At 32.4% G+C, this 26,291-nt stretch overlaps 4 protein-coding genes across 4 annotated transcripts in view; 2 read left to right on the top strand and 2 right to left on the bottom strand.

The window, feature by feature from the left end:
* The window catches only part of LOC139097971 (putative uncharacterized protein DDB_G0282129), a 50,925-nt gene extending 42,371 nt beyond the window's left edge, over positions 1-8,554 (bottom strand). Inside the window, exon 1 of the mRNA XM_070650028.1 lies at positions 8,341-8,554. The gene's annotated coding sequence lies outside the window, so the exon portion shown is untranslated. The remainder of the gene's footprint in view (positions 1-8,340) is intronic.
* A 1,967-nt stretch (positions 8,555-10,521) lies between these two features.
* Positions 10,522-14,146, top strand: LOC139098349 (transcription factor Clamp-like). Its single transcript, XM_070650519.1, has 8 exons — positions 10,522-10,990; positions 11,058-12,014; positions 12,073-12,137; positions 12,204-12,290; positions 12,374-12,446; positions 13,388-13,408; positions 13,476-13,566; positions 13,627-14,146. Exons 1-8 carry the CDS (start codon positions 10,772-10,774, stop codon positions 13,824-13,826), a joined length of 1,713 nt encoding a protein of 570 aa, XP_070506620.1. The 5' UTR covers positions 10,522-10,771; the 3' UTR covers positions 13,827-14,146.
* A 1,401-nt stretch (positions 14,147-15,547) lies between these two features.
* Positions 15,548-25,144, top strand: LOC139098527 (uncharacterized). The gene is made up of 5 exons (XM_070650757.1): positions 15,548-15,691; positions 22,650-23,146; positions 23,261-23,675; positions 23,869-24,022; positions 24,118-25,144. Exons 1-5 carry the CDS (start codon positions 15,673-15,675, stop codon positions 25,070-25,072), a joined length of 2,040 nt encoding a protein of 679 aa, XP_070506858.1. The 5' UTR covers positions 15,548-15,672; the 3' UTR covers positions 25,073-25,144.
* On the bottom strand, positions 25,127-26,111 carry LOC139098098 (WD repeat domain-containing protein 83). The gene has a single exon (XM_070650216.1). It carries the CDS (start codon positions 26,068-26,070, stop codon positions 25,165-25,167), a length of 906 nt encoding a protein of 301 aa, XP_070506317.1. The 5' UTR covers positions 26,071-26,111; the 3' UTR covers positions 25,127-25,164.
* Between the last annotated feature and the right edge of the window lie 180 nt (positions 26,112-26,291).

The raw sequence follows: 26,291 nt of genomic DNA, 5'->3' as shown, positions 1-26,291 counted from the left end.
CAAAAGTACGATTTGTTTCAAGCATGAATCTAGTCTCACATAATTTAATTAAAGAAATTCCCAGAAAATGTTTTTTCATCGCACAAAAACTAATTTTGAACTTTAAAGATTAGCTCATTACACATTTCAAGTGTAAATCAATTTTCTTCAGTAATGAACACCAGACAAAGTGAGTACATCGACAGAGATGATGAGTCTGCAATCTAAGAAAAAATCGTAATTTCCTTCAAACGTCGAAAACGTCTAATCAAATTGCTCTTTTGATTTCATAATTTACATTATGTTCGGAGGGAAAATTTAGCGTGAAATCGCAATTTTGTTAGAAGATGGAAGTTAATCATACAACCGAAAATATGCTTGAATGTCAAGCAGCAAGAGGAAGGAAAGAGAAGACAAAAAAAAAAAATGTTGTCACAGTCTCGAACGAAAATTCGACACACAAAACAGAATCAATGGATGAAGCCCTTGAGCAAGCATTGCCCTTTAACAGCTGTTGGTTGTTGCTGCATGCTGCTTTGGGAAAATTTTTTCGCAATAAAAGTTTATATGCTAAAAAAACCTTTCTAGCTATTTCTTAACATACCGTATAAATGCAGTCAAATGTATTCCCTCATATAGATCTCTGAACTAAATGGTAAGCATAAAATTATTGCATTAAAATTTTCATGCATTTCACTTTATCTCATGTGAATTACATTTTTTATAACGTAAATGGCATTAAATTTCTGGTTTATAGCATAAATTTCAAAGTTCAGTTGCTTAATTATCTTTAATTAAATATTAACGGTCATTAAAAATTTGAATCTAAGCATAAACAAATATGGCAATCTTTCTCACTTCAAAAAGTATTTTCAAGTTTTTCAATCCAATTTCACACAAATCAGCACAACAACAAACTCTTCCACAAATTAGACACAGCAGCAATCAACTGTTATGCATATGCAATAGTCAAGATGTCTTCAATCTTGTCAAATCGAAAGGAAACAATTTGCATAACATCTGGAAAATTCAAGTTACAAAGAAAAGGGTTTCATAGAATCAATTGCCTTTGTTAGTTCCTTCAAACGACCACTAAGACAACAAAATCGATTGAAGTATTCAAATGAATTGGAAATTGATGGAAGAACCAAAGAATCGCGAAAAAACAGCATAAAGAGAAACATACATAAGCACCAAAAGGCACATAAAAAGGTCATGGAGAAATCATAGCTCTTAAGTGCCATTAGATGAAGAGAAGTAAAAATAAAAAAAAAGAAAAAGTCTGTTGGATGTATTCATGGATTCAAATACATTAACATTAATAAAGTAAGAGAGAGTCATTTAAATGTTTCAATTGAATGTTAATCATGATTAAAATGAAGTTCAGGTATTAAAGAAAAGAAGAATTAATTAAGTCCGATGTGCTGTGTCTTGATTAACTTTTGTTTTCAAGTCAGCACATCTTTCTCTCAATCTGCAGCATCTTCCACTTTTATTGTTGTTGTTTTCCTCTTTTTCTTCCAATTCGACGAGATCTCGTCGCATTTTTCAAGTTCAACGTCGATGTCCAACTTTTTTTTTCGGCACGTCAATGAAAGTATTATGCTCATATTTCTTCTCATTTTTTTGTTTGTATTCATCAATACCGAAGAAAACGAGATGAAAAGAGAAAGAAGGAAAATGGAGCGGAGTCTTTTGAGAAATTCTTAAAATGGTAAGAATAGCAATAACAAAAATATCAACAGCAACAGGAATAAAAAAAATATTTTTTTGCACGTTCATGAGATGTGGATAGCATGTGAGTGGGATTTTGTTGACATAGTTTCTCACATGATGAATGCAATTTTTGTCTCATTTTGGGTGACTGAGCAGTTTTGGGGATTTTTTTGATTGTTGAAGGCTTTCGGAAATTGTTTGAGGCACGCTATTCATGCCTTTTAAACCACAAATTCATGTTAAAAGCACCTGTATGTGAAAATGAAAGTTTTCTCTAATAAAGTTTGCTAGAATTAATTGGATGGACTTATTAATAAAGTCAATTAATAACAATTTAATTAACTCAGTTAATAATTGTGTTAAGTAATTATTGGGAAATTGAGATTAGAAACTCAAATTTATTCTTAAATTGAAATAAAGTCTATTAGGTATGATGCCAACAGTTTAATTGTTATGCAGGCTGTTATGAAATTACAATAATAATAATGTTTAATTCAGTGTAAATTAGTTAATTGTTAAATAATTCTAAACAATACAAAAGAGAGGGGAAAGCAACTAGAAAAGGGGAAAACAACTAAAAGAGGTAAACAACTAGAAGAGGGGTAAACAACTAGAAGAGGGGCAAAAATCCAGAAAAGGGAAAAACAACTAGAATATGGAAAACCAAAGTTGTAATGCCGCAAACAATTCAGACAAAAAATGACCACAAACAAATTCCCTCAACAAATATATGCGCCTTCAATCACAATAATCTCCGAATTCATCTCAACAAAATTTCTTTTATTCTTTTGAAATTTCTCTCCTTTTCACTCTGTCTCTCCGTCGTAAAGAAATTGTTGTTTTGGTGACTCTTTTTTTTTTCTTTATCGCGATGAAAAGCACAGTTAAATAAACCTACAACACGTTATAATTAATGATACAGTCGAAAAAATAAATAAATATCATGAAAATGTATGACCAGCATGTTATCGATCATGTTCTATCGAAATGTCAACATTCCATTTGTCTGTGTGAATGGGAATTTTTAACAATTCAACAACCAAAAAAAAAAAGACATTTTATTGTGTTTAAGTAATAAGCAGTTTCACTTTTACTGGGGGGATATTAATTAAAAATCAGGACAATTTTCGTGGCTTGACATGAAAATCATTCAAATTAAAGTTTTTAGTGCGAGATGTATACAAAAAAGTTTTTTTCGAGGATTTTTTGAGTCATAAAAAGTTTGTAATAAACTTGATTTTTTTTCTTTTCTTTTTTAATGAAAGATTGTGTACTGAATGCGGTTTTTAATACCCTTGATAATGACCTGAAGTAGTCGTGATCAATTTTTTAACTCACACACTGGAAGAATAGCTGATTAATTTGAAATTTTGAGGCTTTTAATTTCACTTGCTGAATCCAAATTTTAATTGCTGAATACAAAATAAAATTGTTGAATTCAATTCGAATTTATTGAACTCAATTTGAACTTACAGAACTCAGTTTTAACTTGCAAAATTCAAATTGAACTTGCTGAACTCTTTTTGGACTTTCAGAATTCAATTTGAACTTGCTGAATTCAAAATAAGCTTTCGAATTCAAATTGAACTTGCCGAACTCAATTTGAACTTTCAGAATTCAATTTGAACTTGCTAAACTCAGTTTGAACTTGCTGAATTCAAGCTGAACAAACAAAGTTAAACGTTAAGTAATAACAAACTAAAAGTTCTTTATTTCCCACAGAACATTGCAATATAATTAATTATCTCAATTTAATGAGTCTTTCAAAACTGTCTAAGTCTACAAAACTTTTAAAACAAATAAAAATTTTCTCATTATTTTAAAATTATTATTTATCTTCTATAAATTCCTTTGTAAATAACATCAACACCATGAAAAAAGAGAAGAAAAAAAATACTACAAATGACAGGTACAACATCGATCGATGCAATGAAGCATAAGCACAAGAATAAATAAATAAAGATGAAATCGCGCGCAATTCGCAAATATTTATGTACACATATAAGAAATGAAAAGTTCAATATTTTTTTTTCTCCGACTCAGTTGACTCTTTCCATCTTCCTTTCTCCAGTTTGTTCATACAACAAACTGGAATTTTATAGTCGTTATTTCGTAAATGTATAATTTTTATTTTCCTTTCTTTCTTCATCTTCTATCTTACGTTTTGCGAACAAGAAGTAAACGATACATTAACGAATGAATAAGAAAAACAATAACAAATGGAGAGTATTCATTGAGAGAATTGAAGTTTTTGTGTCAAATTTTCGTGCATGGTTCTTTTTTTTTACTCCAAAAAGCACAACCGATTTTCTCGAAAAAAGAAAACAAAGTTTGTAAGAAATTGCCATACAAGGATGAATAAGGTGCAGTTTTATAGCAAATAGTTTTTGGAAATCGGATTTGGGAAGTTTGCTTTTGGATATTTGAAACTTTTTAAACGCTTTTTATTGAGTTGTTATTGATTGAATAGCTTCAAGCAAACCTAAACAATTCAGCCTCAGCAGGGTCACTTAAAATGACATTATTTCGGTGTATGACAGATAAATGGCAACAAGGACAACCTGTGTGTCGCGGAACAGGGTGTGTCGTGTAACGGGGTGTGCCCGGAAATGTGATATGCCCCGAAACGTAGTGTGTTCCCGAACGTGGTGTACTCCGGAATGTGGCATGCGACGGAACATGGTGTGCCACGAAACGTGATGTGTCCCGAAACGTGGTGTGCGCTGGAACGGGGTTTGCCCCGAAACGTAGTGAGCGCCGGGACGGAGTATGCCGTAAAATGGATTATATCGCGAAACGGGTTATGTCATGGAACGGGGTGTGCCCCTGAATATCTCAAGTGTTCCGATACACAAAAAAGGTTTTTCACCACAAGGTTAGAAGATCAAACAGCTTAAGACCCTACCTCTACCCCTTATCAAACTGCTACGTCATTTGTGAATGATTCCATTACTCAATCTAGACCAGTCTGCCGGAGCACAATAGATTGGCGTCAACATAGTTGAAATTGCCATGAATCGTGTGTCATGTGCGGTTTCGGTCGAGGCTAGCCACCAAGGTGTGCCGTGAAAATATAAAGTTACCCACCAACGATCTAAACGGTCTTAATCTTTGCACAACTAAAATTCCACCGCAAATATCAACTCCAAAGATTCAATTTAAATGTCTCAATCAACAGCCCAAAATGAGTCTTAAAATATGCACTTTTTTTCTCATTAAAAAATATTCCAACAAAAAAGAAATATCTCCCTTATTTTACGACGTTTTCGTGCCTGCAAATGTTGTCAGACATGCAAAAAAAAGCTCACGATATTCATTAAATTAGGCCACATAATGCAACCTTTCCTTCAATTTCATGGAATTTTTGAATGCAAATAAATTTCATTTCTGTTTAATTAAACATGTCCCCATAACCGATTAAAATTAATTAAGATTTTTTTTTTGTGTTTTAATAATTTTTATCAAATTTTCAACTTTTTTAGTGACAAAAAATTCATGTCACGTGACTCATCACGTACATATATGCAGATGAACATTTGACGACAGCACTTTTTTTCTCATAATTTCCATCGAGTTACAAACGTAATGTTGATGATGAAATCAACAAGTGCAAAATGGAAACGACAGACTATTACAATAGAATAGACTTTCAGTTTGAGTTACATTACTTTCAAATCTTTTTATGGAGCTTATTTCTCGAGGAAGTATTGTGAAGAAGTTTGCAGTTTGGGTGATTGGAATTTTAGTGTGAGTTTTTGGTTGTTTTGAAAGGGATTTAAAGAGACAATGTAATTGCAATATGCTTTTGCCATTGTTTACTTCGATTTGCATGTGAATTCTAGAAGAATTTCAAGCTAATTACAGAAATAATCAACAAAAATTCTTAAAATTGAGAAAAAAAATCTGCAGGGTTGTCAACTACGAACTTCAAAACTCAAAAAACCGTTAAATTTTCAAAACATCAATTTAACGAATAAATTGTTTCCCATTGAAAAAAAATGCACTCTCATCCATAGCCTAAACATTTTTAAACTATTTTCATTTCGACTAAAGAATGCCAACAGAGATATTCATATGGAAGAGAGAGGAAGAGGAATAAAAAAAAGGCAAAAAAAAATATACAGCACACAAAAATTAAAGAGTAAAGAAGAGGTATGAAAGAAAGAAAAGAACAAAACAACAACAAAGTGAAAAAAATGTACTACAGAGCAAAGTAAAGGTATAAAAATTATATACAAACTCGTTTTACACGTCATCTTTGTGAACCAATAAAGAAAAGAATCTCGAAAAAAAAAAATAATAAAGACTGAGAGCCTAAAGAGAAGTGAATGAATACCTATTCTGATCTGAATCTTTCTATACCTCAATGGTAAATAATTAAATTATTTAATAAAGGCTTTTGTTGTTCATCTCGTTGTCTCAACGGTTTTCATTTTTACTGCCAGTTTATTTCTCTCTCTCTCTTCCTTCTTCCCTTTAGCTTATTATTTTCTTGCAATAATCAATTTTTTTTTTATTATTATTCATTCCTTTTTTATCTATCGACAGAGACTCTGTCCATAATTAGCGGATTTTCTTGCAAAAAACAAGTTCAGACCTTTATTGAGATTCATCATGACTGATTGTCTCTCTTTAGCATAAATCTTTGATAATTTAGAAAGTATCCATATTTTTGGGAGCGTATTCGTATACCAAAAAAAGATGTTAGTCGAGAGATATTCTGTTGACATTCATTATCTCTAATTAAATATAAAAACACACGAAAAAAAAAACGTCTATTCAAAGTGAGAGGAACAAATGGATTTGACCTAGAATTGCGTAGAAGGTTTAGAGATAATTAAAATTTTCATTTTGACTGACTTTTTAAGGTAGTGGAGATTGAGTTTTGTAGGTAGAATTGACTCCGTTTTCTAGGAAAATTTAATTGATATTGCTAAGGGAACGTGAGGATGTAAACGACTTCAATGCGACCAATTATTGAGATATTTTTGAAGACAATATTCGATCTAACAAGCTCAATAACAAGAATCTCGAATAAAGCTTTAAAAATCCCAAAAATATTTAAAAGCAAATTATATCAGGAATCTCCATTAATTCCAATATTATTTGGTAAATTCTTTATGATTTCACTGAGGTTTTTCCTTGTTTTAATTGGCTTAGTATTTTCCAAGATTTCTTGGGATATCCAAATACACATGTATACACATTTCAATATTTTTCATCGATTTAAAAGAGATCTTCTGTCAAAAAACATAAACATTTGAGATTTTGGAACAGTTTTGGTAAACCAAAGTCTACATCATCTCGAATGAGATTTCCCGATCCCGATAGCGAGAAAGCATACTCTAAGGTCCTAAAAGGAAAAAGGACACTTCCCTACAACATAGTGAGACTCTGACTCACCCCCACTTGTATATTAAGTGGGTAAGGCCACTTAGTATACCAAAGGTTGTTTGGGAGCTTGGCACAATACACAATTAAACCTTCATTTCTATTCAGTGCTCATAGCACAGCTCTTATCGTTTCCAGGTGAACAATTTGAGATAATGGCTAGTTAAACACTACGGTCTATCTATCAAACCGGGATTGTATGAGACCACATACAAACCCTAATAGAATGTAGTATAGAATATAGTATAGAATATAGAATGGTTATCATGATACCTTTTGATTATGTTCATTGTCTGTTTCAGACAGGATTCTTCAGGGTCTTAGCCAGAAATTTTTGGAGAATGATCGAAATGGAAAGGGGTTCGGTGAATTGTTTGTTTGGATCGGAATAATTAATGGGGATTTTGGGATTTTTTTACAAGAAAATTGAATTTTTTCCAAAAGTTTGATCACCCCTGCAATGTCCAATCCATAATTTTATGCCGCTCGTGCATAACTACTCTAAGATGTTATGACTTCCTGAGTGACTATGACAAAATTGAACCAAATAACAGCAAATAACAATCCAAGATTTTAGAACAGAACATAACTTTTGTTATAAACTACTACAAAGAATCATTTCTGCTTCACTAGAAAGTGAATTTTGAATCGTCCATTCCAAAATATATTTTAAAAAATATTCCATAGCTAACAACCAAACTCAATATTTCACAGAAGACAGTCAATAATAACCGTTGAAAATTATAACAACTTGTATGAGAAATATGTGACTTTCCAAATCGTTATTTCTCAAATTCCTGAGGAATGATCCATTGTTATTCCAATTAGAACAGTCCGGTGATGTTTGTAACCAAATTGTTCATTCATTAAAGCATAAAAATGCGTCATTAATCACCCACTTAAGTTAAACTTTTCAACATTTTTTTTTTATTTATTCCTTCTTATTCTTCATCTCCTTGTTTTCTTCTTATTACTCTTCTCAGTACGCGAAGCAGAGCAATGAAATTCTTTCGGATATAAAGGCATATCATACTCATTTTTTACAAAAAAAAAACATATATCCAACACTCGAAAGTTGTTCACATTCCACTTCATACTATAAATTTTTTTTTATTTCCATTTTCTGTTGTTATATTTTGATAAAAAATTTAATTAAGCTTCAACTTAATGCATTAAGCAACTACTTAAAATTTATTTGCATTTTTTTTTTACTATTCACGCTTATCAATTTCAAATAAAATAATAATAAATTACTTTTTCTTTTCTGGCTCTTTTACGTTAAGTTGTGCAATTTTTTTTTTTTTTAATTTCTTTTTTCACATTCTGAAGTAATCCTATGGCGATTCCACTATAACACTTTTTATATATATATTTATTTATTTTTTTTTTCTACCTCTTCCTACAACACAAAACCGAAAAAAATAATGAGAAGTAAACTTTATATTGATAGTTTATCCAACTAACTCAACCGAGCAGCGAAAATATACTAAAGAAATTGAAATTTTTTTTACGTTCTTTCTTGGCTTGCATTCATTCCACGGCCGATAAAGTGTTTGTAGTTGTTACTTCTTTTCTTCCCCATTTACTTCATACTTTTTTTAGTGGTATTTTGAGATATGAATGTATTTATGTTGTTGTTTTGTAGGCAGATTGTCTGACTGGATGTGCTACTCACTTACTTTGATGTATGCTGGATGTGTTGGTTGATGATAACAGTCGTTGATTGAATGGTATTCAGATTAGATTGATTTCTGCTAATTTATTGGAGTATTTTAGCAAAATTCAATTATAAAGGAAAGGTTATCAGCCATTTAATCCTTTAGCTAAGTCCAAATAATATTGTTGTTAACAAGGAAGCCTGGCTTTATGAAGAGATTGTATTCGAAAAGAATTTTGCGAGGGTTTGATTGGAAATTATAGGTTAGATATGAAAACGACACTGATGGACACAATAGTCTTTGATATTCAAAACTATCAAAAAGAATCAAAGGATGTAAAGAATATAGATTCACGTGCATCACAGCCAAGGAAGTATGTATGTTTTAAAGCAATTTAACGTTAAATGTTGATTTTTGGATACAATGAGCATCCCGAGTAGCCCATTATACACAATCACTAGGACACCTCTATGTGTGTCTCCATGTTAAAGGCAATACGTGGAAGACGGAAGGAATATTGATGACGATTAATATTCACGGATATATCCAACTCTATTCATTTACATGACGCTGGATGTTTATTGCAGCATAAAAGCACTCACATTTGATTAAAGATTCCGTAGAATCAAATCCAGATCACTAGCAGATGAGATGACACCCATAAAATTCCTAATAGCTGCTTCTTAACCTCTTAGACAGCACAATAAATAAGCAAGAGCATCGAACTCTGACTAATCGACAATACTTCACAAGTGAGAAACAACTTAGACTAACTCCTACAAAAACCTCAAATTTTCTGGTTTACAAGGAAATTCCATTGCATACACACCTCATCTCCATCCTGATACCTCAATATAAAAATGCGCTTTATCATTCCAACCCCAATTACTCCTCAACTTGTTTCTTTCTTTTTAACTTTTAAAGTTTAGCTTGAAGATGTATTGTTGCCACATGCAGTCGTGTGTTTCCAATACTTTTACCTATATATATATCTTTATACATACATACAGGTAGACACAAGTCATGTGTAACAGACTATAATATTATTGCTATAAGTATTAATAATTCAATTTTGCTATGTAATTTCATATTTTTGAAGGTAATTCTGTGCAGTAATTGAATTAAGTTCTTTCCATAAACTCATCGAAGCATTTCGGTATATTTCTCTGTGATTTAATAATTCATGTTAACGAGAATGCACGACTTTAATTGTTAATTCATGAGTAAATTTACCAATTCTGACGATGATGATATCTTTACGTTGTGTAACCGTTAGAAATTTGAAAATCACGTGGATGTGTTTTGAAATCGCATACGATTTAAATAAACTAATTTTTAAGTCACGATTCCTTTTGAATTTTAATTAAATTAATTAATTAGTTTAAAATTAATTTATAAACAGGTACTTAAAGTTTTCTGATTCAAATCACATCCGTTCTCTAAAATACATGATCCAGCAGTATTCAAATCACCTCTTCTCTCTAAAAAACAAGATCCAGTAGAATTCAAGTCACTTCCTTTTTCTATAAAACAAGATCCAGTAGAATTCAAGTCACTTCTTGCGAAGTGTCAATAAAGTTTCACCAATATGCCTTGATATTTAGTCAACGAGCATAAAGTAAGGATATTAACTCTCAATTTTAATTTCAACCGCTACAGAGCTTCCTGCGCTGAGTTAAAATAACGGCTAAAAATAATTTGAATTCATTTTTGCCGCGTAAAACGCTCCGCCGCATCATGTCCATGTAAAAATATCAAATTTAATCCGCGTAAGTGATTCAACAAGTTCAGCATCAAGTATTCAATTAATTTAATAAATTTAAAAGTTTAAGGGATAATAGAGTAGAATTAATTATTTAAAACGATTGACTAATTTAGTTCCCCAGTGATAGAATGTCGAGATTATTTTAATATAATGGAAAAGGCACGATAAAAAGGAAAATTTTTAAAATTCTAAAAAGTAAACAAGTTTCTTCTTAAAGAACGAAATTATAAACAAGAGATAAAAAAGTTTGGATGCATAAAAAATGGAATCGAAACAAGACTTTCCAACATTTTGTTATAATGTCAAAAATATACAAATGATTGCGCCATCACAGCTTGGCGAAGAGAACAAAACTATTCAATATATTGCTACGCAGCCTTTCACTACAACTTATGGACAGTCGTATGCTCTAGTTAATCCAGTCCAAATAGCTGGTACGCAAAATGGACAAATCGTGATTCAAAATAAACCAATTAGTGCTGTAAGTTGATATTTAATTTGATTTAATTCTCAATTAATTTTATTGATTCCGTTCCATTTCTTTTTAGAACACAATATCTAATATAAGTTTTAAGTGCGATGTATGCAGTCAAATATTTCCACATTTAACACTACTAAATCAGCACAAAAGGACACATAATCAAGACGATTCACATAATGATACAGTAACAGTTGTCACCCAGCAGCCAAACTTAATTCAAGCACAAAATTTAATCACAGAAAGTGGACAGAATTTAGGTATTCAAATTGTTGCAACGGAATCACTAGAACCAGCACAGCTGCATCATACAATTAATGAACAAATTGGTTTAGTTCAACAACAATCTCAAAGTCAACAGAAGAATGATAAACAAAAATGTATATCATGTGGTGGACATATACAGAATGCAAAACGTAAAGGTCCTAAACTTATTCGATGCGAGTCATGCATACAAAATGACACAAATGCACAGAATGTTAGACCAACTCAAATTTTTGTATCACCTGATGGTGATATTAAGTTTGAAGTAAATGAGTCGCAAAATGTGATTCATCTACAGAATGCACTTCCTGCAAAAATGGCGGCAAAAAAGAAGAATGTTACGACCGTTACAAAATGTTCAACATGTAATGGAACTGGTGTAGTTATTGTGACTGATAATCCAGCAACATCTTCAGCTCCATCAAATCAAACAATAACAATTCAACAAAGCACAAAAAGTGCGCCAGCAAGAACAACTACATCATCACCACAAAAAATTCATCAAGTACAGCTTCAGACCATTTCACAAGTACAGCAGCAGCAACAACAACAACAACAGCAGCAGCAACCGCAATCAGTTTCACCACCTCCACTTCAACAATCCCAGCATCATCCCGTTCAACATCATGCGCCTCCACAAAATCAATCAGTACAATCACAAAATGATAAGCCATTTAGTTGTAATATTTGCGGAGGTAAATTTTCACGGTATTCGAGTCTTTGGTCACATAAGAAGCTTCATTCGGGAGAGAAAAACTACAAGGTATGTACAATTAGACACAGGATCATGTTAATTATATTAATGACTGTCATTTTCACAGTGCGAGCAATGTAATTCATCATTTGCCAAAGCTGTGTATCTCAAAAATCACATGAGGATTCATAGGTAAGTAACTTAATGAGTAGCATATAGGCATATAATCAATTTCAACCCTCAACAATTTAATTACAGTGGTGAAAAGCCATACCGTTGTGGTACATGTGGAATGACATTCAGTCAATCGCCTCATTTGAAGAATCATGAACGAACACATACTGGGTAAGATTATTGATCAATATTAAGCAGATTGATGTATAATATATAAATTTATTTTTTTTATCACCTATCTGTTATTGATACAGTGAAAAACCATATGTCTGTCAAATATGCGATAAAGGATTTGCTCGACATGCAACTCTTTGGAATCATAGGAGGGTGAGTTATAAAAAACTTTTATCAAATTATTTAACACTTGAACGAAATTATGAGTGATTGACTTATGAACCTGATAGATATGTGTGGTATGAAGTCATTCACATTTGGAATTTGGGGCAAAGCTGGATATCGATTTATTTTGTGTCATTATCTATTATTGAATGTGGAATATTGTGGATGTGCATTAGGGTTCGTCATAAGCTGCAGGCTTGTAGTTTCGGATGAACTATCAGGTATGGCTGGAAACTGCAGTCCAGTTCTTGGTCGAACCTTTATAAACACTCATAACGTCCAGCTGAATACAACAGTCCTGTTGTTCTTGGTCGAACCCTTATATGTACTTATAAGGTACAGCTGAATATTACAGTCCTGCTGTTCTTGGTTGAACCTTTATATGCACTTATAAGGTACAACTGAATACTACAATCCTGCTGTTCTTGGTAGAGCCCTAATAAAGTTTACAAATACATCATGTTCAGTATCGTTAAAGAACTTAACATTTAAAAATTATTTTACAATTTAACGGATAAATGAAATTTGAATTTTGACGTACTAGATTTTCAACATAAGCAAAAAGTGTCTTGGCTAAATTTTTCAAAAGTTTCAAAAAACTATGCACCCATAATACTGATCCATAGTCCCATCCAACCAAGATACTATCCATACCTAAATAAAGCTATGAACCTTCAAGTTCAAAGATCTTTCTAGATTCCAACAAGCCTGTTTACTTTCCTTTTGTTGACTAACCCTTGCAACATTTTATTATCTACAGTTCCATGTGCTCCCAAAATTGCTATTTGATAAAAAATAAGCTGTCGTCATTAAATTCGCTACTCCAAATAAATAATCGTGGCCTACAAACGACTATGAAAAACATATTTCGTCACACTTAATTTATTAATTTTAATATATTTTTTCTTTCCCTATATTTTTATCAACAGATTCATACAGGAGAGAAACCGGTAACTATTTGTTAATAAATCTCGTTAAACATTAAAATTTATTAAACAAATGTTTATTCCTTAACAGTATCGCTGCGAGAGATGTAGTTCAGCGTTTTCACAGGCAGCTCATCTAAAGAATCACGAGAAAGTACATTTGGGTTTGAAACCATTTAAATGTAAGGAATTAGACCAACTTTATGTCCCCAGAATCTAATGCTACAAATCTATTTTCACAGGTACAATATGTGCTGGATCCTTCTCAGATCGTTTTGCGCTCAAACGTCACCAAAATATTCATCAAAAGTATGGACAAACGGCACCGTTACAACCAGGCGAGGCTGAAGACATGATGGGCAATGAGGATGAGGAGATGTTAAAGGAGGAAGAAGAGGAAGATGATTCCTCAATTAAAGACGAAATGACGCTTATGGCCTAAACAGTGATGTCCTAAAGCTAGCTTTGATCTTTACTATAATTAAAGTAAATTAACTTCAAGAAATTGGAAGTTAAAATTGTGAAAAAGAAAAATACGTAGGATATATAGGAACAATAAGTGATTTTTTTTTTTTCAATCCTTTCTAAATTAATATTTCCTCTCGCAAAAAGCCCTTAGATATGTAAATTATTAAATAAATTTTCCATACGTCACACAAACACATTTTTTCTTTCTCCTCTTCCTTTATATTATTCTTAAATCCAATTTTGACCGATACCTTAGAATATGTGTAAAAAAAAGTGAAGATATAAAAAAACTATTTTTATAAAAAAAAAAGAGACAAGAAAAATGCAAAGTTTTAAAAAAGTTTCACAATTATTGTATACTATACAAAAATTCTATGAAAAATAAAAATGCAAATTGCAAAAAAGGAAGTTGTACTGATATTGGTTTAATTGTGCTAACCTTGTTAGCAGTTGATTGTTTATTAGGGAGGTGTGATTTGCGTTCTACGTCTACGATAATATTTAAATGCTAGGGAAAGTTGAATGTCTAGCGACAATATTTTCTATTATGCTAAAGTGGAAATACTGGAACAAACTTCTCAAAATCAGCAAACCTTAAAAATGTCCCTAAAAAGCTTAGCTAACACTTATATATACCAGAATGGTATTTCTGTACAAAAAAGGACGATATTTGCCTATTAGAATATTGCTTGCATCAAAACATAACATATCAATGCAGAGGAAGAATCACTAGTTTGCTGTACCATCCTATGATGGAATCCACAAGGGAAAAGGTACTCTTGATCTCCAAAAGCGACATGTTGAAGGACAGTTCTAAGAGAATGCCAGTTAGATGCTAAAACGTATAATTTGTATAAACTGTGTAATAAGGTAAGCAATAAGGTCAAATCAAAAGCCTTTTGTAGCAACCTAGGCTCCACATCGGTGCATGGTTTCAGTAAGTAAGTCAGCAAGTAAAACATAACATTAAAAACAATCATGGAATTGAGCCTGTCTCTGAATTGTCCATGAAAGTTTGGCAAAGGGCTTCAAAGAATATCATCAATTACCAAATTTCCTTTTAATAAACGCCAGGGTTCATCTATAATTTTAACCCTGCAGACAAAAAACGCAAATCTGCCTACTTGAACGAACAATAAGGTGCACCCCAAAACTGAAGACCTCCCGAATAGACAACGAGCATATTCATGATTGTGCTCTTAACCAGAGTTGCATAACAGGCACCTGTGACAGGCAAAAACTGTTCAATTTCTTGTTAATTTGTATGGATTTGTAAGAGAATCCATACAAATTATCAAGAAAATGTACGATTTTTGTCTGTTTTGCAACTCCGGTCATAACATTGAGCATGCTTAATTGTATTGATTGAATGCACTCATGAGTACGCTCATTTTGGTGAATATACTCATTGTCTATTAGGGCCTGAACTTCTAAAATGCAAGAAAAGCAGACCTGCAGCTCTTGACTGAACCTTAATATACAAATTCAACAATAACGAAGCAGAACATCCATACCAAGCATCAAACTAAACTATTCATCCACAAAACCACTACTTCAAAAATTTGTCACATTCTCACTCAATACTATGGCTGCAGACTGTAACGAAAAATAAAAAAAAAAAGCTTTACGAGAACTACACTTTACTTGATATTCGCTGCCTACAGCTCATTTTCTTATCGTCATTCGCAACGATCAGTTCAATATTATTTTTTAAGTATCGTGCTCGCGAATCTGTGAATTATTATTATTAATTTTGTATATTTTTTAAATAACTAACTTAATTATTATTGTTAAGTGTGGAAATGTAATTGCAGTAATAAATGGTGATAATTGAAAGTGGTCAGTCTTAAAAAAATTAAATTAAGCAAATAATCCAATTTACTGTTCAGTACAAAGTGATCTGGATCACTATTCAATTGTTGTGCTGTTAATATCTTTATTAATGATCTCAAGTGGGGGTTTTACGACTTTGTTCTGTTCCGACTGCATGGTGCTTCATGTGAGAATAATAAAAAGTTCTGAGTATTGTCGCAGCACGACATAGTGACACGATCAGTCATTAAATTTTATTAACGAATGAGAAAATTGCACCTTTTTCAATCCTATTTAGGGAGGTGATTAAGTGATTTAAATTTTTAGGTGAAAAATATACAGCATAAGTAGTCGTTTATGTCTGCAAACCCTGCAATTTTAATACACAAAATTTATTTGTTTACCAACAAAATGCTTCCAAGTTAATTAAAAAAATAGATAATAATTTTAATACATTTGTTTACTGGTTTAACTGATATAAATCATGTGCAGGCAGTAGTAAATTTTGTTGTGAAAAATCCTTAGCCTCTTAATCATCGCAAGTTTAGAGTTATCAGTTCACAATTTATTTTGTTTTCATCGTGCGAAGGAAAATTTCAGTATTAAATCTGATGATTTGTCGCAAATCGTGATGTTTTGCATTAATTAAAGCTTAAAAGGCAGTGCTACACAAACTGTGATTCACGACACACCACTGTGTTGCAACAAATTTCATGTGACGAACGAATTTTGTGTTAAATACATATGTGGTTTGGTATGTCGCGCTTTGAAACGTTAGAGAAACACTGTTCTAAGTAGTGATAGCAGGCATTTGCCTGTGATAAATGTCTGAAGCTGAGTGACAATCAGTAATGGATGTACCAATGGGTCTCCATAAAAAAATGTCAACCTCATGAATTCGTGACGACTAAATCTTTGAAAATCTATAGTGGCACGTGAAATTCAAGAGAAACTTTAAATTTCGTAATTCTAGTGCAGTGGCTCTACAGCTTGAAACAGTCTAAATATTCGAATAAAATTCGCGCACACCATAAAATCCTTGATTAAGAAATTCGAGCAATTTTGCAAGAATTTGCGTGTTTTGAATGTGTGTTGCAGAAATGTTCGCGACACACTTGATTTTGTGTCGCTACCACAAGTGTGTCGTAAAGCATAGTTTCAGTTGCATGGTCTTAAATACATGAGCATTTGCTAAACCTAGAATATTCAATAAACTTGGGCTGTTCAACAGGAATATGCTCCAAAACGGAAAATTACTATCAAATCCCAAATTTATACATTTTAAGCCTTAGACTACCAGCTAGCCTTTTAATTAAAGAAACATAACAAAACAATAAAATACCAGAGAAAGACAGTAGCCAACTGAGAAGATTAATTAATTGTTCCAAAAATTTGTCTGCGAGTTACGTCATCTAAAAATTTTGAGTCATGCTGCATAGAAGCCTCGTACATGATACGATCAAGTAATATGCGTGTGAAATGAAATCAATAAATGGTTTTTACGAGGACAGATGATTGTAAAGCTTAGCGAGAGCTCACAAGTCATTCACACAATAATAATAATAATATGTCTACCGACATATGTGTGACTGTGTGTAGGACACCAATGTGCATTATTATTATACGCGTGACCCCTAAAATTTGCAAAGAGAACGAAAATGTGATACTTTATGTGGAGCAATTGAGGTTTTATAAATTTTTTTTCTTCTCTGTTATAAACAGTGGTCGATTATGTGCAGTATAAACACTCGATACATTCAGCACAGTATAAAAAAGAGCATAATAAAAATTAAATTTAATCCCATGCAATCATTTTTTTTTTCGGACTTTAATTTATATAAACAAACAATAAACTTGAATTGTATCTATGAAGAGCTATTAATTCATGCTTTAATGGATATTAATTGAATCACATGTGCCAACACACGCTTCTTTGATTTTCATGCTATCTGTATCATTTTTTTGATGAATTTGATCGTGAATGACATGATATAAATTGATACGAATTGAATTGATACTTAATTTATTATAAAAATGCTCTTCTTGCATTTGCTGTACGGTAGTGTCATATAACGTGAATCGTTTTTGTTTATTCAGACTTAATGTTTACACATTTTGTACTTTGCAAATTTTTCAATTCTTTGTTTAAAAAATTGTAAATTTTTTCGGGTATATTCACGAAATATTTTGATTAAATTTTACGAATTTATAACAAAGTCTCGAGTGTTTCAGACCTGACTAGATACTTTACGATTTCTTAATCATTTGTTTTCGTTAATTTCATTCAAAACATTCGCCTTTTTATTTTATTTATAAGCTATTGAGCGTTACTAAGTGACTGGATTTTTTTGAAAGTGATCCATGTATAGTTGTGTCTAGGATAGTGTTTTGTTGTAGACAGGGTAACTGTTAACATAACCAACAAAGAGCTAGATATGTGCTGGAAAGTTCAGCAAGTACCAATCTAAGAACTTCATATTATTTAAGCATTAAGGTTTTCCGTATTTTCGGCTCGTTCTTTTCCGTATTTAATGCTGGTCGAGTCAACTTCGAGCTATGATTCTGGGTTGGAGTAGATTCTAACAATAGTTTTGTTTATCATGACATCAAGTCCATTTTAAGGCAAATCCTACCTAACTCTATTCAAAAAGAATATTCAGCATCATCATCTTTTGAAAGTAAATGTTAAGACTTCCAATATTTTTCAAAACAAATTCTAATTCCTTCGTAATTAAGCATTAATGATTCTTTTTCTAATGTACAAAACAACAATTACGTCAACAAATCTTTGTAAATAAGCAAACTTTAATTAATGACGTCTTGGATAAATAATTAATTACGTAGATTTTTACATACCTTTAATGTTTAAGCTTATATACTAAACGAGATAAAAACATGTTTTGAAGTAAAACAATTGAAATAATTACTGAAGCATAGCAAATATTTGAATCTAGTTCTTATTGTTGTTTACATTCTTTAAGAAATTGTCACTTAGTTATAGGCTCCCTCAGAAAAACCTAATTTTTGTCTTTTCCACGTTTATCTAGTTTTGCAAAGGTTTGAAAAATGAAATTTGAATTGGGAAATGGATGATTGCATATCTCTCCATTTCTTTACGGAAATCTGAGGCAACCACTATTTTCGAGGTTGAGGCCAGGAATTCCAGATGCTTTGCATAATTCCTTTGTAGTCTCGGTCTTAGTCCCAGTCTCGACAATTAGTTGGAAGAGACTTTGGGTAACTCTATACTAAAATCAGATTAACTAAGTGAGCTTTTGGTAACCTCAAATCTTCTCAATTTTAATCTTTATTAAGCTTTCACTGATCTAAAACTTTTTTAAATCGCTAATTATAAAGATCAATTTTGATCCATGAACTCCATGATGTTGAGGTTTGAAACTGACTCTATTGTCGACTGCAATTTGCCAATTACAATTAATACCAGTGACACCGATCAGTACACTGTTAAAACGCGAAGATACTCTGACGACTGATTTCAATCCATTTTACCTCGAATAGTTCGGTTCGTCGGATTGTGCCGTTCGGCGACAAGTACTATTATTGCCCTGATACTCCTATTAAAGTTTTTCAATAGTTCTGTTACAATAAACAAACATCAAATTACACAATTCAATATTGTCTCTAAAAGTCATTTCAATCATTCAAAAGAATTATCGCAATTTTTTATTAATTAACCGCAACTTCAAAGCAATTGATACTCATTAGCATAGTATAGAGCTCTTTATCTCGATCTATGAGTCTATTTTAAAAAGCTATCGCAGTAAAAGAATGCAAATTAAGTTGCTATTAAACTTCATTTATCAAGCATAGCACACACAAAACAAAAAAAGATTTAGTAAAATAATTATCAAGGCTGTTCTGACCTTACTTAATGTCGCTTGCATGCTTTCGTCCTATATGCCGTATTTCTTTCTTTTGTTAAATAAATGATAAGACGGAAAGAAAGAGTCATGAAGTCGACTACGTTGCGTGTATGAATAATACAATATTTTTATGACACTGAATCTTTTCTCCTCATAATTCCACTGTCCGTCTTAGTAAGCGAGACAATGATATGTGAAATTTATCTTACTGTAACTTATTGACATATATCATTGGCTTTTAAACAGAGATAATGCCATAAAAGTAGTCAATAATTATAATGTTTGCGGACTTACCTTTTACCCGTATGTCCGTTTTTGGTCAATAAAACTGAACTCTCTCGGACTGCTAATGAAGGAGATTTTTTAAGAATCATCAATCATCTAATGTCTGATACCCGTATATTATCTTGTGATGCTTAATTTTGCATGCATTGCTAAGATCCAGACGCGTTTTTTTTTCTCACGTTGATTTCACTGGAAGTGTGTCAATATTGGATGGGGAATTTTGTATAAGAGTAAACATCCTGATTAAGTCCATTGGTCTGTCTGCTCTTGAGTCTTAGATTGCTGAACTGTAAAGATTTTAAATGATAAACAAGGTTAGAATTATTTTAAAAAATATTTTCAAGTTTAAGTCTATAAGGTGACAAACCACAAACAGCTACGGATCAAATTACAAAATGCGCCTAACTCTACATCCAGTCAAGCTAGAAAACCAACTTACCAGACTGTTTCCAACTAATTTATCCATTTTTTTTCGCTCTCATTTCAATCGATCATCTCGATGCTGTTTACATGGCATTTAGCACTTCGAGTACAACAATCGAAAGTATTTATATTTTAATTATGTACTCACATCTTGGCTGTTGTGAACAGCAAATACTTGACGTTGCTAAAAAGGAGAAAAAGAGAGAAGATAATCTTTTGTCCAATAAATCGTAATTACACAGAAAATTATTCAAATATTTAGCGAGTCTTAATATATTTAATTAACAAATTTGTTTTTTACAACTGCGTGAAAAACACGCGACTCGAACACAAACAATGAAAAATGACAAACATTCTGATAGAATGGTCACATTTTCAGCACATTCTTAAAATCCAATTGATATCGTAATTTTTAGAATCTGTACTTGTATCTGTGGGGTTCGCACAATATATAATAAAGCACAGATTACGTCACAGTCTACTCTTTTGTGTATTTTGGCGCTTCGACTTTGTGCGATTATCATCAATATTAAATAAACGAATTCAATGTATCATAATAGTCATCATCACGACATACTCAATTAAGATCACAAATGATTTGCTTCTGTGCTTTGTTAATCAAATCACTCGAGAGTTCCTAATATCGTAATTTGTTGATTATCTAACAAATGTCTATCCACATGTATTTATTGATGATCAGATAATTATTATAATCATCCTGCCTCCATTTACAAGACTTACTTTATTGTTAAAAAGTGACGAAGTAAATATTTTTGTTTACTTTTTCTACGTACTGTTTACAAATCTCACGACATACTATGATTCAATTTGTAAATTATTGTAAATTGTCAATTTTGCATCTTTTGTCTCGATTACTAATGATCTGTTCTAAGTGCTGTGTCGGGTATGAATTTAAAATTCTTAAGCTCCTCAATTTAAGCTTGTCACGATATGTCCAAAGGTTTTGGTGATATAATAGTATGACGTGATCATAGTTTGGGAATTACAGACCAATAAAGTTTACATAGATTGAGACTTGGAAACAAAATTTTGGACATACGATTAAAAATGGCGGGAAAAAAGCTTGACTGAAATAAGTTGTAGCCAAAGAATAAGACTCATGTGGCTAATTCACATTGAATTTCAAAATCCATTTAGCACCAGCAAGATATATCATTTTTCAAACTGATGCTATTCTATAGCAAAAAAGTGAAGGGGTTAAAACTTTAAATATGCAGTATCATCTCAGAGATATGAATAAGTATCTAGACAGGTATCTAAGCACGTGGAATATTTTATGAGAATTATTCAATCAACAGCTTTAAAAAATCATAAAATTAGGATGAATATTCTCAAGTCATATGAAACATGAAGCTTTAACTAATCCATAAATCTCCATTCAAGTGGAATATTAGGAATCTAAGTATCGTGATGTTTTAGTGTTCTCGACGTCAATTGTTAAGTACATGATGTATTTCAGACTACCTAAGGTGTATGTACACTGTTGTTATTATAAGTTTTGAAGATGCCATGAATCATATCTGATATATTAATGATGTTTTAAAGGAAAAAACAAAGATTAAATATTAAAGATTTAGAAGCTCTTAAGCTTAACGAAACTTTAAAGAACAGACACGGTACTAAATTGCGATTTCAATCTGACCACAATCCAGAGTCACTTCGACCTGGCACCCGATTTTGGATCGATTAACTAATTTGTGCTTTTCGGGAATTCCGTTGTTAGAGTGGATTAGAAAACCCAAATTCCTAAATCTCATATAGATTGCATTAAAACCTTAAACGATAAAAATAGCAAAACTGCACAAAGTCGCACGTCACATACGACTATTAAGTAACAAAACCAATTATTAAGATCATAAAGTTATTGTATTTGCAAAGCAAGCCTTGATTACATTATAATTAAGTATACAAAAGGTACATCAATATTTTCTAAGCAACCATTTGACCCTGATGAGTTTTAAGAATATTTTAAGACGTAGATATAGGAACATGAAACGATAACATTGTATTGAGGTAGACAGAGGCAAAAATACTTGGTACCAAAATCTTTTATGTAGCGTAATTGAATGATTTACGATATGGGGAACTGAGAAATAAGTGATTGTATCAATTAATCTGCCCGAGCGATACATTATGTCATGTGACATTTATATGCTAATTATTTCTTAACAACCTGACATATAGCAACGAGTGAATGCAATCTGTCTATTGTCGCTCGGGGTGCACAACCTCACAATTCACATCTGCGCGTCTACGCCCCTGAGCTGTGAACTTTTTTGCATATATACCTTATTTATTACCCGTTATAGCTATTATATATTTGATTAAAATCAATAAAAATGTGTTTTTTTCTAATTATTACTAATTTACAGTAGCACAAAGTATGATGGCGAGTCCCACAACAACATTATGTCCGGAAGTGATATTCACACCTAGCACAACAAACGATGCACAAATCTCAGCCACAACAACAAAATTAAATATAACAGCAAATGCACTTAGTGTTAATAATCAAACAAAAAGAAAGTTTAGTTTCCCAGCAAGCTTTCATTCATCAACACTTTTAACAACAGAATCAAATACAAATGTTATAGCTCGAACGACCCGGCGATTAAGTGCAAATGTTAGTGATCGTGTTAGTGAAAGAGTACGGAAATTATCAACAGCTATGGGACTTGGATGGAATCAATCGCCATCAAAAGAGATTCTCTTATCACAAGCTAAATTTCTAATTACACTGTATGTACGATTTCGTATTAAGAGATCCGTGATACTCAATCAGCAAAAAAAGAAATTAGGCTTACAGAAATTACAGCGAAATATGCTCGGTCTTGGTGATGTTAAAGAAGTATTTCTCGCGATAAAAGAGGTAGGAAATAGTCATGATCATTATAGTGATCACGAGATTAGTAATTTGCATAGAATTGTTAATTTAAATGCATATTTTGTTTTCTTATTAATTCATCTTCCAACACTACAATAGGCTTGCACTTGCTTAGAGCAAATGCATCAAAAAGTGTATACGAATATAGCTAGACAAATTTCACGTGGGCCAGCTGATATGGAGAATCCTGAAGAGACTGTTATTCTACTTGGTACAATTGGTAAATTCCTGTTTAAATCGGAAGTGACATGGGGTAAAATTATATCATTGTTTTGTGTCACGGCCGGACTATCAATTGACTTAGTACGAATGAATCATGAAGAAGCTTTACCAAAAATTATTGATGGATTTTGTGGTGTTGTTGAGGATGAGCTGATTTCATGGCTAGCGGATCAAAGTCATGGATGGCTTGATCTACATTATCGCCTACTCGATAAAAAGCGAAATATAGAATACACAAAATTCCTTTCAAGTATTATTTTGTTAGGCATAATTATTTTATTCTTTATTATAAATAATTATTTACTTAAATATTAAATAAAATACTTTTTATATTGTTTAATTTCTATGAGTAGCTCCTCATTGTTTTATGCTTTCTGTATTTATGACGGTGATATAGTTTTCAACAGTTGTTCACGTTGTTCACGTTGTCGTTTTTTACAGCCCCTCATTTTGTTCAACGGTTTTTAAAAATTCAAATTTTGCAGGGTCAGTTGGCGTAGTATTTTTTGTTTATCGCAAACGAATATTTTTGGATTTTTTTATTGCATTAATTAATAAGGTAATAATGTCGAAATGGGATAGTCCAACTAGACAAGAATCTAGCAGTAGTTATAGGAGCAAACGAAAAGATCGAGACAGGTATGAATATACATAAATTATTTTATTTTTGGCAAAACTTTCACTTTCACAATTTCAAAAGATCCAGTAATGATAAAATTTCTCTTATTTTTCAGATCACCAGATGATTATAGAAGCAAACATAGAGATGAAGAATCCAGAAGTAAATATCGTGACGATGAATCAAGAAATAAATACCGTAATGATGACAGACGACAAGAGAGGCGAAAATCACCGGAACGCAAAAGATCTCCAGACAGAAGGGATAGACGTGATCGAGATAGAGACTTTGAAAGACGTCAGAAAAGTCGATCTCGTTCACGTGACCGTCATAGAAGCGATAAAGAATATCCTGACCGAAATCGTGATCAAGAACGTAGACGATCTAGAGATAAGACTTGGCAAAACAATAAGAATCGTCGTAGACGTGATGAAGGCGAAGATGATGCAAATTATGAATGGGGTAAACGAGATGGCAGAGAAGATCCAGACGAAAAACCACAAGAAAAGGAAAAGCCAAATTTCGCATTGTCAGGAAAGCTTACAGAAGAAACTAATAAAGTTCATGGAATCGTCATAAAATATGCAGAACCGCCAGAAGCAAAAAAGCCAAAACGTCGATGGAGGCTTTATCCATTCAAAGGAGAAACTGCTTTACCGGTACTTTACATACACAGACAAAGTGGCTATCTCATAGGCCGTGACAGAAAAATCTGCGATGTTGCAGTTGATCATCCATCATGTAGTAAACAGCATGCAGCATTACAATTCCGATTGGTGCCATATGAACGTGAAGATGGTTCAACAGGCAAACGTGTCAGACCGTACATTATCGATTTAGAATCTGCCAATGGCACTTTTGTGAATAACAAGCAAATCGAAGCTAAAAAGTATGTGGAACTGCTTGAAAAGGATGTCATTAAATTTGGATTTAGTTCCCGTGAATATGTTTTGTTACATGAATCATCAAAAGAGGATGCTGAGGATGATGATATGGCTGATGAAGATAATGAGGAGGAGAAAGACGAGAAGGAAGAACCAAAAGTTAAGGAAGAGGCAGAGGAGAAGTAAACCTTTTTTTGTTCGTGTTGTTTTTTGCTGTAATTCAATAAAAAGCGTTCAAGATTGTCATTCAAGATATAAGGTAACAAATTTTATTAGAACTAATTTTCATCGGAATCGTTTATTGACCAAACTTGTACATCTCGTCCACTTGCACATAATATTTGATCCATAGACGGATGCACACACAATGATGAAATTGTATTTCCAGATCCTATTTGTAGTCGCTTTACTATATTTGCTTCTAAAAAGTCATAGATGATTACTTCTCCAAATTTAGAACCACTTATGACGTATCCATCTCCTTTTAGTACTCCACATTCAATTCTGTAGTCTTTTGATCCTTTATGTCCTTTATATTCCGTTAAAATTTCTCCACCATCTAAATCCACCAGTCTTATGGACTCATCTTGGCATGAAGCAAGGATACACTGATTATCGGAAGTAATCGCCATAGAAACAATTGGAATTCCAATTTTATCACTTGTCAGTTCTCCAGCACGAATGTCATAATATCGAATGGTTCCGTCTAGGGATGATGATATGATCTTATTTTCAGTGACTATTAAATCTGTTATACAATCTTTTGCCTCCTTTAACGTCTGTATTGGTTCCATAGCTCGACTTCGAATGTCAAAACACTGCACAGAATTATCTCGACTTCCGCTGATGGCCACTGTTGAATCGTCATTAAAGCTTACACATGTAACTCCGCCAACGTGCGTTCTTAATCGTCTAACAGGTAATCCAGTAAAAACATCCCAATATATGATACTTTTATCCTTTGAACCGCTTAAAATAAAGGAGCTATCACAAGATCCAGTTGCATCGTTCACTTCGTCTCCGTGAGCACTGTAGGATTTGATCATTAAGCCTGATTCAGGATTGATAAGCTTGATTTTTCTATCGGCACCACATGACAAACAATAATTTCCATCAATATTGTATCGAACGGCTCGAATTGCTCCTTGGTTACAGTCAAATTTGTTCCTTAAACTATAATTCATTTTTGCACTGCTTAATCGCTTATAATTGTTGATAAACAAAATTTGCTATAAAACTGCTATAAATTTTTTGAATTTGCTATAAAAACCGTTAAAATCGTTTAAAAGGAATATTATTCAGAATGCGTTCTGTTTCGGGTTTAGGTGAATGAGACCGTCTTAATTTTTAGCTTATAATTCTGGAAAAGACATCCTGAAAATCTAAATAACACAAATTAAATGAA

Source organism: Chironomus tepperi, unplaced genomic scaffold (assembly GCF_022539635.2).
Source record: "Chironomus tepperi strain 1889 unplaced genomic scaffold, CSIRO-AGI_Ctep_v1 contig_445, whole genome shotgun sequence".
Classification (NCBI taxonomy): domain Eukaryota; kingdom Metazoa; phylum Arthropoda; class Insecta; order Diptera; family Chironomidae; genus Chironomus; species Chironomus tepperi.
This window is presented reverse-complemented; position numbering and strand designations above follow the sequence as displayed.

Bases quoted from the DNA above. Each gene is read 5' to 3' on its own strand.
- LOC139098349 (XM_070650519.1), top strand. From the start codon at position 10,772: ATGGAATCGAAACAAGACTTTCCAACATTTTGTTATAATGTCAAAAAT. The intron at 10,991-11,057 runs GTAAGTTGATAT...ATTTCTTTTTAG, and splicing joins AAAATAAACCAATTAGTGCT to AACACAATATCTAATATAAG. The intron at 13,409-13,475 runs GTAACTATTTGT...ATTCCTTAACAG, and splicing joins TTCATACAGGAGAGAAACCG to TATCGCTGCGAGAGATGTAG.
- LOC139098527 (XM_070650757.1), top strand. The intron at 23,147-23,260 runs GTAGGAAATAGT...ACACTACAATAG, and splicing joins TATTTCTCGCGATAAAAGAG to GCTTGCACTTGCTTAGAGCA. The intron at 24,023-24,117 runs GTATGAATATAC...CTTATTTTTCAG, and splicing joins AAACGAAAAGATCGAGACAG to ATCACCAGATGATTATAGAA.
- LOC139098098 (XM_070650216.1), bottom strand. From the start codon at position 26,070: ATGAATTATAGTTTAAGGAACAAATTTGACTGTAACCAAGGAGCAATT.